We start from the raw sequence: 16,126 nt of genomic DNA, 5'->3' as shown, positions 1-16,126 counted from the left end.
TGGACAATAGTAATTCTCTGTAAGTGAGTAAGCTATTTGGTATCAGTGTTATTCACAGAGTAGCTAACTCACACATTCTTCAACATCAATTTGGTGTACAAGAGAACATACTTTAATAGGATCATCTTAGCCTGGCTTTTCCCCCACAAAGGAATGGGATGTTTATACATGATAAAGACTGATTAGATAAAGGAACCATTGTATCTCTGGGAGAGGTTCTCTGCTAAAAGAAATCAATGAGGAACTTTCTTTGCACACCCAATTTTTAGCAATAGCAATAGCAGTTAGACTTATATACCGCTTCATAGGGCTTTCAGCCCTCTCTAAGCGGTTTACAGAGTCAGCATATCGCCCCCACAGTCTGGGTCCTCATTTCACCCACCTCGGAAGGATGGAAGGCTGAGTCAACCTTGAGCCGGTGAGATTAGAACTGCTGAAGTGGCCTGCAGTACTGCACCCTAACCACTGCGCCACCTAGCCTCTGATGCACCCAAGTTGGGAAAACCTGAATAGTTTTACAGCTTTGCTCTAGGTTGCCTGTTCAGGATAACCTTTTAAAAACAAAGCCAAATTCCATCCAATCTGCAAGTTTAAAAAAAAGCCTTCTTGGGATTCCAAACTATTTATTTGCCTTTAATTCATGTATATCACAGCATTATTGTGTCTGACTGATTTTAGTATATGGCATTTTGTGAGGTACTTGGTGCTCTCTGAGCTTGGTTTTCTTGCAGACGTTTCATTACCAAATTAGGCAACAGCCTCAACCCTAAGATACAAATATTCTCTTCTATCAATACAGGTAGTTGTCAATTTACGACAATTGAATCATCATTTATGTTGTTAAATAAGAATTAAGTGAGTGTTGCCCCATTTTAGGACCTTTCTTGCTACTGTTATGCAAATCATTGCAGTTAAGTTAGTAACAAGATTAAGTGAATCTGGTTTTCCCATTGCCGTTGTCAGAAAGTTGCAAAAGTGATCAGATGAGCCCAGGACACTGCAACGGTAATAAATATGAACATTACCAAGTGTGCCTGAATTTTGATGACCATGGAGATAGAGCAACAGTCCCAAATGTGAAAAACAATCATAAATCCCCCCCCCCGTTCCATCATAACGCCAAACGTCACTAAACGAATAGTTGTGGCATTTTTATTTCATGCTGCTGCAACAGTCTTCTTCTATAATTATTTAACCTGTACTTGAGATGCAATATAAAGTATGTATGTTTCTTGTCCACCTCACTGAGGGTCTCAAGGCCACAAATGATGGAGATGTATTAATGGAACCGATGGGGAAGAAGTCCCAAAGGCGTTTTTTTCAAGAGGCATCTGGACTTTCTGGTTTTTCTTTGAAGACGTTTCGCTTCTCATCTAAGAAGCTTCTTCAGCTCTGACTGGATGGAGGGAAACGTCTTCAAAGAAAAACCAGAAAGCCCACTTGCCTCTTGAAAAAAGCACCTTTGGGATAACCATGAACTGGACGACTGAGAATCTCTATAGACGGGGAGGAAGGGACGCTGTGCATCTTCTCTCCCCACAACCCCAGGAACTCTTCCAAGGCATAAGCCAAGAATGCTATCTTTTCGCGCAGGCGCAGCCGGGCGTCCCTCCCGGGTGAAAAGAAAAAAAAAGGAAGAAATGTTGATTTCAGTTCTGACGTCACCGGCCCTCAATAGCCAGCTGCCCTATCAGAGAGCTCCCTGAGCCTTTGGCCCCACCCACTCTCCTGCGGCCGCTCCTCGCGCCAACCGCGCAGGCGCCTTTGGGTCTCCGCCTGGCCCGGCTTCTTCGGCGACGCTCCCTTGCCTAGAGTTCCTAGTCGGTGTCGGCGGGCTGGCGAAGGCAGCGTCTCCCCAGAGGGTTCCGAGGAAGCACCGCCGCCCTTCACGATGAAGATCTGGACCTCGGAGCACACCTTCGAGTGAGTGGCCGAGGCCTCTGAGAAGCGACGGTTGTTGGAGGGGGGGGGGACCGTCACCAGGGTAACGGAGGCTCCCATTCCCTCCCGGCGGGGGAATAGCGAAGGCTCGGACGGTCCTTCGACCCCCGGGGCGAGCCTCCTCCGTCTCCTGCGGCCGTCCGCCTCGGCAGCCCATTCATTCGTCCATGTATCTCGGCGCGGGAAAATCCTCCAGGGCTGACCTTGGCGGAGAAAGTGCGGGCGAGGGACTAGAGGGCCCATCATCCTCCCAGGCCGAGTGACGGGGGTTCGCGGGTATCAAATACCACCCGCATTGACTTGGAGCCGTGCAGCTCTCGGCTCCTTTTCTTCCTCGAGGTCTCCCCTTGGGGATTTCGAAGAAAGGTGTGGGGGGGGGGACACCGCACCTGTCTTTGGGGAGGCCGGGAAGGGCAACCCCCTTCGCCTGAGCAATACCTTCCCTGCGTCTCTTTCCCAAAAGTTGCTTGTTTTGGAGAGAGCAGTGCAAGGTAGTCCTCGACTTATGACCTCAATTTCTGAGCCCAACATTTCTGTTGGCTAAGCTATATAAGCGATTCTGTTGCTCTCGGTTAAGCGAATTGTTGCCCCACTTTCCTTTCCTGCAGGGGTTAAGTGAATCTGGGTTCTTCCCCTCCCCATTGCTTTGTCAGAAGGACTGCCAAAGGGGATCACATTTGTATTTGTATTTATTAATATTTGTATGCCGCCCTTTTCCCCAAGGGGACTCAGGGCAGCTCACAATTCAAGGGGAGGGGGAGACAAACCGAGTTACATATAGGACAATACATCATTAAAAGCACAACATTCATACAATTCGGGTACGGTGAAGGTCTTTAGCCCCAGGCCTGTCGGGACAGCCAGGTTTTAAGTGCTATGCGGAAGGTCTGGAGGGTGGTGAGGGTACGAATCTCCACGGGGAGTTCGTTCCAGAGGGTCGGAGCAGCCACAGAGAAGGCTCTCCTCCGCGTAGTTGCCAGTTGACATTGACTGGCTGATGGAACTCGGAGGAGGCCTAACCTGTGGGATCTAATTGGTCGAGTGGAGGTAATTGGCAGCAGGCGGTCTCTCAAGTACCCAGGTCCAATACCATGAAGGGCTTTGTAGGTGACAACTAGCACCCCAACATGATCCTTGGGACACTGCAACCGTCATAAGTATGAGCCAAGCATCCGAATTTGGATCACGTGACTGTGTGGTTCCTGCAGTGGTCATAAGTGTGAAAAATGGTCATAAGCAGAGGTGGTATTCAACAGGTTCTGACCAGTTCTGGAGAACAGCTAGCAAAAATTTTGAGTAGTTCAGAGAACCGGTAAATACCACCTCTGAATGCACCCAATTCCATCTATTCTCTGCCTCCGAGTCCCAGGTGATTGGGAGGAAATGGAGATTTTACAGTATCCTTCCCTTGCCACACCCACCAAGCCATGCCCACAGAACCAGTAGTAAAAAAAAATATGACTCCCACCACTGGTCATAAGGCACTTTTTCAGTGCCATTGTAACTTTGAACAGTCACTAAATGAACTGTGGTAAGTCCGAGGACTATCTGTAGTTTTTTCTCTCTCTCTCTTTCTTTCCCCCTGGCCTGGCCTTAGGGACAAATGGTAAAAGGTACAGTATGCTTGATTATAAACGCTGTGATTGGTTGGTAAAGGGAAAAGGGCGGGGGGAGAAGGGAGCAAAAGCAGAAGAGATGAGCTTGGCTTTTTTTTCAGAAGCAGGAATTATATAGTACAAAGCCAGGATTTAGCTTTCATTGTTTTTGTTTACAGTGTGATTGTGACACACTGGGGAATTACAGTATTACTGGGGGGGGGGGGGATTACAGTATTACCGTGTGTGTGTGTGTGTGTGTGTGTGTGTGTGTGTGTGTGTGTAGGTAGGTAGGTAGGTAGGTAGGTAGGTGTAGAGCAGTGGTAGTCAACCTGGTCCCTACCTCCCACTAGTGGGCGTTCCAGCTTTCATGGTGGGCAGTAGGGGTTTGCTACAACTCCGCTTTATAAACTTTATAAAGTAAAGTTACTTCCCTACTTTATAAATCACCATTACTGTGGAGCCGGTGGGCAGTTAGAAAATTTTACTACTAACGGAGATACAAAAGTGGGCGGTAGGTATAAAAAGGTTGACTCCCCCTGGTGTAGAGGTTTGAAAGAATTCCTTTAGGCCACGCTAAAACTAACACCTTGCCAGTGCTAGAATCCAAATTAAAGCATCTTGGCAAATGGCTCTGCTTGAGCATAACCTGCCATCCTCAGCAGGTGTCAAATTGTTCTTATGAAGTGTTGTCTAAACTTTCAACCAAAAACTTTCTTCCACTGTTAAGTGGAATTCCCTGGCCAGCTGTCTGGAGTAATAAAAGACAGTCCTTAACTGTGGAACCCTTCAGGTATTTGAAGAGAGCTGTCATTTTCTCAAAGTCTTTTGTTGAGATTAAACATTAATGCTTAATGTTTTACTCTTCCCCGTACCTTTTCTAGAAATTATATTGTTACATTTATATGCCACCTAATTACCAGCAACTCTTGGTTGGGCATTTACAATTGTTAAAAATATTTAAAAACAAAAATTACAAAACCCCTCATAAAAATGGCATAAGACAAAAGAACAATAATGGTAAAGAAAATAAGCCCAGAGGGAAACAAGAAGAAAAGGGCATCTGTCAACCTCTCCAAAGGCCTGGGGAAAAAGCTAGGTCTTTAAGGCCCTTCAAAATACCAGTAGGTTGAGAATTGTTCAAATTTTGGTGAACCTCTTGTATATCTGAAAAACATGTACCTCGAGATCATGGTTGTCCAATTTTTTGGTGATCCTGGGCCACATTGAATAAAGAAGAATTGTCTTGAGCTGCTTATAAAACATATAGTTAATGTATGTGAATAAGAAACCTGCTTTATTTTTAATATTTTTCATTATCTTGTGGGGCTGCATTACTAGCTCTCCAGGGCTGCACATGGCCCACAAATTGGACACGGTACTTTAGATCATATATTATCTGTCACTCTCTTAGTCCATAATCTACAGCAGACGTGTCAAAACACATGGCCTGAGCTAGGCTGAAGAATTGGCCCACGGGGCTATCCCGGAGATGATGAGTGACCAGTCCCTACTGCCCTGGGCCTGGCCACACCCATCCGGTCGGCCACAACAACAGGCCATGCCCACCCTGGCTCCCCCAAGGGCAAACAAACACCCACAACGGTCTACAGCAGTGATGGCTAACCTTTTCGATGCTGAGTGCTGAAAGCACGCATGCACACGCATAATGCAATGTGGATGCAGATCCAAGCAATTGTAGAACTGTAGAACCCTGTTAAGCTTTTCACTGAAAAGTTAGAAATTCTCTTCAGCTAAGTTTGGCTCCAGCTGTCCATTTAGACATATGTATGCAGTTTTTCAGCAGCATTGGAGAAGTTTTCCATAAGCTTTCCTGAGGTTTATTCAACTTACTAGTCAAACCTTCAGTCCTTGATTTCCTGATGATCTCCCATCTAAGCAAAGATACCCAATGCTTGTTATCTAAGGTCAGCTAGATGCTACCACCTGCTGAGGGAGCCTTGTAGGACTTGATTTGAGGTAAAGGTAAATGGCAATTACTTTTAACCCAAAAACAGAACACAAGTAAACAGAACTAGCCATTGAAAGCTTTTCTACACATTCCTCCCAACTTGGAATTTATCCCTTTCCTGACTTGACAGAATATATGTAACTAATTGTACGTATTTGAGCTGCTTAAAATAGCTTTTTTTGTTTCTGTAACTCAGTTTAGTTTTACACTTTGTTTTGTCAGATATTTCAGCTTTAGGGGTAGGCTGGCAGGAATCCCTGAAGCAGCGGTTCTCAACCTGTGGGTCGGGACCCCTTTGGGGGTCGAACGACCCTTTCACAGGGGTTGCCTAAGACTATTGGAAAACACATATTTTCGATGGTCTTAGGAACCGAGACACCAATTTTATGGTTGGGGGTCACCACAACATGAGGAACTGTATTAAAGGGTTGCAGCATTGGGAAGGTTGAGAACCACTGCCCTGTTTGGTGAAAGTATTCGTTGAATCTGAAGGTTATGTATTTTGCTGGGGAAGAGTGCTATCGTTTTCACTATACATCTGTCGATCTCTCCATACAATAGCTTACAGTTGTGTAGCTGAGATGTTATTGGGTGAATATTTTTTTAAATTAATTATTTAATTATTAATGTTTAACCTTTTAAACGTCACCATTCATTCAGAATTGAAGAAGCTTCTTGGATGGGTAAGCGAAGCATCTTTAAACAAAAATCAAAGTACGTCCAGTTGCCTTTTGGAAAAGCATCCTTGGGATAATCTTTTAAACCTTTTTCATTTTGCTTTGAAATGATTATGAGCTAAGTACTTAAGCTTGCTAGAGGCTTGATAACATATACATATGCACCAAAAACCATATGGCTTGTTGACAGACTATTCTGGGGATGATTGATTTAAAAAAAAAAAATTTGACCCATGAGGAACCAAAAACATACTAGTCGCTGGTTGCCCATCCATGCATCATGTAGCCTAATGAAAAGTGGCCATACTTGTGTTTTTGTTTTTACTTTATAGTCACCCATGGAAGACTGTTACTACAGCTGCTATGCAGAAATACCCCAATCCCATGAATACCAGCGTAGTTGGAGTTGATGTTTTGGACCGGCATGTAGATACTAATGGAAAATTACATAGCCATCGGCTGCTGAGTACAGAATGGGGAATGCCATCCATTGTAAAATCAGTAAGTGCCATACCAAGAATTAGGGCTTTCAACAATTTTCTTTGAATGTATGTCTTGTGACTTTGGTTTTACAAAATGTAACATATAGTCCACAATTGTAGCATATTGCATTACATTTTCTTTAGAATTTCTGTTATTTATTCTGTTATTATATCCACAAAAGGTGGATATTTCCGTAACCGAATGGTGTTCAGAATTTGAATAGGCCAAATTCTCACAGAAAGTTACTATTGCATATTCATTTAGGGTTTTTTTATAATAAAGGTGACTAATACATTGGATTGTGCAACAGCTCCTTATAACTGATGAATGAATCCATTGTGCCTGTTACATCATAAACAACCGCATGTTACAGCAAGTTGAATTGTTTTATTGTTTCTTTTTCCCCTTAGATTACATTCCTTATTTCTGTTTCGGATAGCATGAAAATTAGTTGGTCAAGTAATTTCAATTTTAGCAGCACATTAAATATAAGGACAGTTTTTATACAAATGTCAATTTAAATGCAGAAAAGTTTTATAAATTGAGAAAGAAATGTTAGTTTATAGATATTTTTTATTTTATATTTTTTATGAATTTATATCTATACTAGACAACTCATGACCCATTGAATCTTCCTTTCAAAAATTCTTCCATTGTGGGTACATACATATCTAGAGCATATCATAGTTGTAAATGGATGGTTGAATTTTGTACAAGTATTAAGGGTTTGATTCACATATTTGGCTTGAAAGAGGTTCAGTTAAATCAGGGTAGTGAAGCAGGAAAGTCCAATTTATATTTTAAAACAACCTTTATGGAAGGTGAACTCGGTGCAAAAATTCTGGATTGTTTCTTCTTTTATTTCATGCCCCTGAAACAGCATAATGTAATTCAGTTTTTGATGCTATGCTTAAGTCACAATGCAGCTAATGCTATATTTATCTTCTAGCTTATTGGTGCTTGTAGAATGAGAACCTATGTTCAAGAGCACTCTGTAGTTGACCCAGTTGAGAAAATAATGGAGCTCAAGTCTATTAATGTAAGTATTACACAGATGAACTTAACGTTTCTAGTAGACTTAATTCCTGTATGTCGTACTTCCAAGTATCTCTTCAGAGGTAGCAGAATACTAGAAAGATACTGTGTGCTTCTCCTTCTAAAGGCCTTAGAATTTCAGATTTTTCTCAGGAAGTATCTGTTTTGTACTTTGTAAAATTGACTATCTTTTCTAAAATGGTATCTTCCCAAGTTAAATGGATTACTTTATTTTCTATAGCTATAGATCATAATGCATTTGTGTATCACGTGGTCTTATGAGAAAGTACAATGAAATCTGTATCTGAGGAAGCCAGTGTAATCTATACTTATTAAATTATGCTATCACAACTTAATTGTATTCACTGATTTTTTTAATGCTGAAGATTACATTAAATTTCTTGTAGATTTCATTTACCAATCTGGTGTCAGTAGATGAGAGACTAATTTATAAGCCACATCCTCAAGAGCCAGAAAAGTAAGTAATGTATTTTCATAATTTTACTCTATTTATCTTTATTGTATGAAATACTTTAGCAAATCACAGTAGATTGTTTAAAAATAATCAAAATACTGCTCAACATACTTGGACCAATAATAAAAAACTAAATTCAACAGATATAATATGTGGAATTTAATTCAAACTTAAACAAATGTGAAATGCCACTTTACAACAGTAATAACCTATATGATATTTGTGAATACTGGAAAGGAACTTTGCCCCCAAATATAATTTTCACTGATACAAGTAGTCCTTGACTTACAACTACAATTGGGACCAGAATTTTGGTCATAAGTCAAGGCATCCACTTGACTGCTTTGTTCACTAAGCAGAGTGCATGGAACATCAGAGGGTGAGGGAGATCCTGGCAGGCCATGCATTAGCTGGGGTGTGCTACCGGGTGGTGCAAAGCTGCAACCATTCCAGCCCAACTATATATAATATTCTACTTAAATATGGTTAACTATGATTAATTTCCATATGTTTAATTTTGTTTTCTTTTATGGTCGTATTAAAAACCATACATTTAGTTCACTTCTTTTATGGTCGTATTAAAAACCATACATTTAGTTCACTTTGAGGGCCCTATGAACCTAAATAATGCTTTGTGGATTTATCTGTGATCCCGAGAGTTAGGTTGTATGGTTCCATTGGGCTGAATATTTTGTGACTGAGGCCACATTCAACATTTGTGCAGATTGGGTCAGACACATTTCCAGAATTCAAAATAAGCAAGGATGCGTTTGGAGGATAGCTTGGTATTTCCCTTTGTTTTCCAATTGTGGCGTGCCTAGCATATATATTGAGGCAAATACAGACATATAGTTGACTTAAGACCACAGTTGAGTCCAGAATTTCAGTTGTTAAGTGCGTTTTGCCCAATTTTACAACCTTTCTTTCCACAGTTGTTAAGTGAATCATTGCACCTATTAAGTTAGTATCACGGTTGCTTCCCTATTGACTGCATTTCAAAAGGTCGCAAAAAGAGGTCACATGACCCCAGAACATTGCAACCATCATAAGTTGCGCCTGAATTTTGATTACATGACCACATGGATGTTGTAATGGTTGTAGCAATAGCACTTAGACTTATATACTGCTTCATAGTGCTTTACAGCCCTCTCAGTGGTTGACAGAGTCAATACATTGCCTCCAACAATCTTGGTCCTCATTTTACCACCCACAGAAGGATGGAAGGCCAAGTCAACCTTGAGCCGGTCAGAATCAAACTCCTGGAAGTTGGCAGAATTAGCCTGCAATATTGCATTCTAACCACTGTGCCACCATGATTCTTGTAAGTGTGAAAAAGTCATAAATCACTTTTCAGTGCCATTGTGACTTCAGTCACTAAATGAATGGTTATAAGTCAAGCACTACCTGTACTATATATTATTATGGCAGAAAACTACTCTTTTCAGTAATCTTTGTCAGAAGGAATTCCAAGAGCCAGAAATACAGAAATGCATACCCATATCTTATGGTTTAAAGCAATTCTGAGATTATTGATTGCCCATTCCCTACTAGCTTAGGGTATCGGTGAACACACTATCCCTGTGAAAATTGATTGGTAGTTGTAATATGTAGAATTTTTTATAGACATAGGAAAAACAAAAGTAGCTCCTGATTACTTTTTGAGAAATAAATTGATAAACTTGTTATTTTTCCCCTACAGAACTATTTTGACTCAAGAAGCAACCATCTGTGTAAAAGGAGTTAGTCTCAGCAGTTACTTAGAAGGACTAATGGAAAACACAATTTCTTCTAATGCCAAAAAAGTATGTATTGCCAACTTATTTTGACAAGACAGGAGAGAAGAGTAGATACCGTATTTTCGGAGTATAAAATGCACCTTTTTCCTTCAAAAAAGAGGGTGAAAATCTGGGTGCGTCTTATACACTGAATACAGCATTTTTGGCCTCCCGAAACCCTGCCCCCTTTGCAAAAATGGCCATGCATAGTCTTTAGGAGGCTTCCAGGGTGCTCCTGGGGGCTGGGGAGGGCAAAAATGAGCGAAGCCCCCAGGAGCACTGTACAAGCCTCCTAAAGGCTGTGCCTCCTAAAGAGCCGAGGTGGCGCAGTGGTTAAATGCAGCACTGCAGGCTACTGCTAGATCAGCAGTTCAGCGGTTCAAATCTCACCGGCTCAGGGTTGACTCAGCCTTCCATCCTTCCGAGGTGGGTAAAATGAGGACCCAGATTGTTGGGGGCAATATGCTGACTCTCTGTAAACCGCTTAGAGAGGGCTGAAAGCCCTATGAAGTGGTATATAAGTCTACTGCTATTGCATGCCCTTTTTGGACAAAAAATAGGCCATTTTGGGGAGGTCTGCAGCGTGCAAAAACTTTTTTTTTAATTTGCCTCTTCAAAATTTTGGTGCATCTTACACTCTGGTATGTCTTATACTCTGAAAAATATGATAAATTGGGATGGAATGAAAATATGAGCTTATTAATGGCTGTGTTATATTTTATGAATATTACCTACTTCAAACTTAAGAATACCCTGAATGATTTCTTTGCTCTTCCATTTGTTAGTAGGGAAAATAAATAAAAGTAATTCACTCGTGGGATTAACACAGAATATTTTTACAAATGAAAGTAAACATACATGTCTCTGGATAATCTTGCAGGACAATCTAGGTCAATCATCGGGACTAGAGGTTTAATCTTCGAGCTTTTAGACTTGTGCTGGAGCTTATCCTTAGGGAACTTCTCTCTGATGAAACGGAAGTTCTAGTGAGAGAGAAGTTCCTTGAGGATAGGCTCCGGCACAAGTCTGAAAGCTTGGGAGATTACACCTCTGATCCTGATGACCAACACAGATTGACTCCTGCAACATTTTTTTTTTTACTGTGAATCTGTTTCAATAATACATCACTTTTAACCATTTAAATCAATGTTTACAAGAATTGAAATGATAACAATATTGATCATATAGATCAGGGGGCGGATTTGGCCGCTGGGTGCTTAGATCTGGCTGAGAGGGGCGCCTTGGAAATGAAGGAATGGCTCTCAGTGCCTCTGCCAGCGAAAACGGAGCTTGGGAGGGCTGCGTGTAGCATTCCCCAGCTCCATTTTCGCTGGCAGAGGGTTGCAGCAGACCATCTCAGCCAAAACGGAGCTTGGGAGCCCGTTTTCGCTCATAGAGTGCTCTGGCCACCATATGCGCCCCCGATACAAGTGATGTTGATCTGGCCACGCCCACCCTGGCCCACTAAGGTCAAACACAACCCTGAGGCGGCCCTCAATGAAATTGAGTTTGACACCCCTGATATAGATGATAAGCATAACAAGAGTATTACGAAAAATTACATTTAACCCCAATCATCTTAAGAAGTGTTGAGGTAGAAAACTGGATCTTTTCTTAATTCAAGTATTACAATCAAAATTAACAATGTCAGAGCAGAAACATTCTTGCAAAAGTAACAGAGATCCATACAGAATGTCAAGACATATAATAGACTTCCTAAATAATATTTTAGTAAATGAATGATGTTGAAAAGTGTGTTACTGAATTTTTAACCCAAATATTTACACTGTAGGAGCAGTCCTGGGCATTTTACAGCTTGTGGGCTACATCTAACCCATGAGTGGTCCCTGTCTGGGCCACAGTGGTGGGTACAGGCAGGGCGGCTACAACATGGATGGGGCAGTGGCAACAGAGGGCAGAGCAGAAGCCCTCCACAGCAATCCCAGTTTCTCATGTGGCTCCCTGGGAAAAATTTTTGCCCACTCTGTATAAGAGGCAACAGAACCTGAGAAACTCTGGCCTAATGGAATTTTTCATAATTTAGATTCTTCCTATTATATTATCTATTTAAGCTACCTCTGTTTAGTTTGAACAGCAAGATAGTCACATGTGATATCTTTCTTTTATTTTTGTCAGTTTTCCCGGTCACCTTTACATTTTACAAAGGGTAGCTTTTCCTTTGGGTTGATCTGTTTTTCCATAACTATGTGTGACTCTTTCCTTCCTTTCTTCTGAGTCAAGTTATTTATGGTATTCACACCATGATTAAAATGTATCATGATAAAAACAAAAGGTAGCTATCAATAGACAATATAAATTAAATGCTTCCAAAAGGCTGAGCAAACAGAGCATTTTTTTTAAAAAAAAAATGCCCATCACAATTTATTCTGAATTCAACAGAGACTTTATACCAGCGGTGTCAAACTCTCATTAAGGGCCGCATCAAGGTTGTGTTTGACCTTTGCGGAGTGGGGAAACAGGGCCGGCTCAAAGACACTTGTATCGGGGTGCCTGTGGAGGCCCAAGCGTTCTGCCAGCATGTGGCCCTCCCAAGCTCCATTTTCATTGGCAGAGGGTTGCAGGAGGCTGTGGCATCTGAAAACAGAGTTTGGGAGCTGTTTTTGCTGGTAGAAGTACCGCGAGCCAGTTCTTCGCTGTTTCCAGGGCGACCCCATAGACTAGATTTAAGTACCTCATGGGCCGAATCCAGCCCCCCAGGCCTTGAATTTGACACCCCTACTTTATACCCTTTAACCTAGCGGTTTTAAAATGTTAAAGTAGTACGTGTGTGTGTGTGTATGTGTGTGTTTGTATGTATGTATGTATGTATGTATGTATATATTCAGTCTCATTTCTGCAAATTACTTTGATCTCTGAGATACTTGGACTTGTTTCAATCAAGAATGTGTGTTTTCACAGGGACGTGAAGCATTGGAATGGGTAATCAGCAAACTTAATGCTGAAATAGAAGAATTCACTTCTTCAGCAAGAGGAAATATGAGATCTCCAATGGCAGCGGCATCCTTTGTGGATGAATAGTATAGAAGCTATACCAAGTTGTTAGGCCTGACAATTGGAAAGGAACACTTTCAGGCTTCCTCAAAGCTGGAAATATTTATTCTTATACCTATTTAAAAATAGATCTGTAGTTTAGATTTTTAAATTAAAATTTTGGAGAGAACTTGCCTAAATCTGTACATGAAAGTAACACGCATGGCTTTCTGTTGAATTGTACATTCCTTAAACTGGAATGCAGGCATTCAAGACAGTTCATGTGTTTGCAGAATATATTCTGGGCACAAGATTTTGAGCAGTTTGTTACAGGATTTAGCTTTGAAGAACAAATGCTATTACTTGAAATAGGATCTAAAGTGCTTTTTTATAGGCTGTTTTCATGAAAGTTACCATTTGCTAACCTGAGAAGTTTGATATTTAACATTCATGTTTACAGAAGTTTCACCATTTACAGAGTTTACAGAAAACTTCTGAATGTGGCAGAAATTGCATGCTATATAATTAGATATGAACTAAAAGTGGCTTACAATTTCAGTTTTTCAAAGTCTCTATTTTGATAAGATGGTTAAAATGTTGAACAGTGCAACTTGTTGAACTTAAATCATTTTGGTCTCACATTTTCTAAGAATCAGAAATTGTATAATAACTACATTTATAGATAGAAATCACTCCTCTCTTTTAAAATGCATAATCATGATTTATGTACTCCGGACAACCGAAGTCTCTTAAATTGTACTTTTTCTCTTTACACGCACACACTATTTTGTTCCTTGCTACATATCCATACTGCCCTACCTACTATCTACAGAAGTATAGATACTTCAGAAAAAATACATTTTAATTCCATAAGTAAAAGAATAGTTCCCTTCCAATATCAAAATATAGTACTTTCTTCATAGGGGAGTATTTATATTTATTCAAAAACTGGAAAGCTCAAAAAGCCTTTATGTCTGTGGTGCAGGTACAATGTAAAATGTAAGTATATTTGATGAGCAGGACAGTAGTAGAACTCTGGTATCTGTCATAAATGACAAGAACTAATGAGTTGTAGACTTATCTTTAATCTCTGAATTCAGATTCCTTTAATACTTTCATCTGTGGTGTTTAGCATGGAATATTAATTTCTTAAGAATGTCTGTAAATACTATACTATGGACCTGAAGCTAATTTTAAAAGTTAACATTTCAGTAGAAGGTACTGATTCTACTGTGAGGTGAGGTGTGATTACAAACATTTACCGATGCATTTAAATGTTAAATATTTTTCTATTGGGTTATGTTTTGTCTTTTTCATTTTTAAAAACTGCGAAAACATTTTATAGAGACAATGTTATTAAAAAAGATTAATGTTTGATACTCTAATCTCTGTTTTAATTCAGTAAGTCATATACTCGTCCTTGAGTGATGAATGCCAGCATCTCAGGTTGACCATGGTGAATGGGGAGAAGGTCTCATTGAGACAATAGAAACAAGCTGACTCCAAAGGTGGGGGGGCGGAGATCTGTCTTGGCCAGAGGTCCTAATACATTTAAGAAAATCAGAGCGGTAGCCTGTGGCCACTCTTTGCCGAAATTCTATATATTCAATATCCTTTTTATGTTAAACTAGCGGATGACCTGGCGTAGCCCAGGTATGTATGTATCCCAAAACTGTATTAGAGGGAGCCCCCTTATAGAGTACTGCAAAGCCATTACCATGGCAACTCCACTGTGCTGTACAGTAGAAGCCATTTTAAGGCATAACAGGCTGGGTCTTAACAACCTGAATCCAAAATGCACACTATCACTGTCAAAAGTACTGTGACTTGACACTATAGATATAATTCAGTCCTTTTCATTTCAGCGGCCCAGGTGTTCCGGAGTTATGCTGGAACACACACAGACGCATCCCGAGGGGTGTTAGGGATGTCTTACCACCACAGCATTTGTTTCCAGGGAGTAAGTAATCTGTGTACCACGTTTGGTTGAAATTGCTCGAGACGTTGCAGAGTTCTGCTGGAACATACATACAGAGCCATTTATATATATATAATGTATGTATGACTATTGCTTTTCTTCGTTTTTCCCAATCAGCCCTTTTCTATTTTTTTCTCCATATCCACTGCCAGTATTAGGGACATTAAAGAGTAGTTTGGCTCCATATGATAGGTCCACAACTGGCTGTCTACTCACATTCTAAGAATCTATATTAATGTCTCTGCATTGAACATTCATTCATTTACTCATTCACTCAGTTTATATGGCCACTCATCTCAGGTTTATGCCTCTGGGCAATTAACAATAGTTAAAAGCAACATAAACACACTAACCTGTAACAAATTAATAGTCGCGCATTCTAATCCCTAGGCCTGTTGATTTATTGGATTTATAGACCAATTTCATTTTGTGCAACCCAGGGCAGTATGCATAATGCTCCCTCCTGTTTACACCATCACAGTATCCCTGTAAGGCACTTTCATCTAAGAGAATGACAGAAATTTCAGTCTCAACTTAGCCGTTATAGGTCTATAGCTATCTGTAAGACTCCCAGTCCCCCAGTTTCTAGTCTACTACCTTAACCAAACTGGCTCTTAATTTGGAATTTGAAAAGGAATTTAATTTCAGTGTGAAGAAAATTGAGGGAAGAGGTTATCAGTGTGCTACAGAGAAAATATTACCACACAAACTAACACCAAAAATAATGGATATAAGTTCCAGGTACTTACATTTTATTTAAATAGGTAAAAATATTCTTACAGTAAGATCTGGACAATAGTGGAACAGTTTACCTACAATTGTGCATTTTCCACATCTGGAGTGACTGGATGTCCCACCTCTTTTTGTTAATTTAATTTTCCTGAATCCTGCAGAGGTTTTCTGGTTCCATCCAGCTTTATAATTCAACAAGTGTATGATTTTCTTAAATCTGGAGGATACAGTAGCTTTGGAGAAGTATCTTCTGCTGCACAAAAAGGAGGTTTGACAGAATACCTTGTCAATCTAAATCAATGCTTTTTTTACTATCCAAAACCAATTATCAGAAAGCTTTTTTTATACAATGTAGGCAAAACACTTTATTATTTAAATGGCAATTTTAAAAAGTCAATTTTCCCTGTTACGAGTGGATAATGGGCTCCTGTACTGTTTTCCAAAGGGGAGGAAAAAAACACTTTTACCCAAT

General features: G+C 40.3%; 1 protein-coding gene across 1 annotated transcript; it reads left to right on the top strand.

Annotated features, from left to right (window-relative positions):
* The first annotated feature begins 1,753 nt into the window (after nt 1-1,753).
* Nucleotides 1,754-14,319, top strand: PRELID3B (PRELI domain containing 3B). Its single transcript, XM_032219013.1, has 6 exons — nt 1,754-1,923; nt 6,518-6,686; nt 7,618-7,707; nt 8,111-8,181; nt 9,878-9,980; nt 12,873-14,319. The coding sequence occupies exons 1-6, from the start codon at nt 1,892-1,894 to the stop codon at nt 12,990-12,992; spliced, it is 585 nt and encodes a 194-aa protein (XP_032074904.1). The 5' UTR covers nt 1,754-1,891; the 3' UTR covers nt 12,993-14,319.
* The last annotated feature ends 1,807 nt before the right edge of the window (nt 14,320-16,126 follow it).

The sequence above is a fragment of the Thamnophis elegans genome, chromosome 5 (assembly GCF_009769535.1).
Source record: "Thamnophis elegans isolate rThaEle1 chromosome 5, rThaEle1.pri, whole genome shotgun sequence".
In the NCBI taxonomy this organism is placed as follows: Eukaryota; Metazoa; Chordata; class Lepidosauria; order Squamata; family Colubridae; genus Thamnophis; species Thamnophis elegans.
Note: the sequence above shows the minus strand (reverse complement) of the source record. Positions and strands in the feature narration are given on the sequence as shown.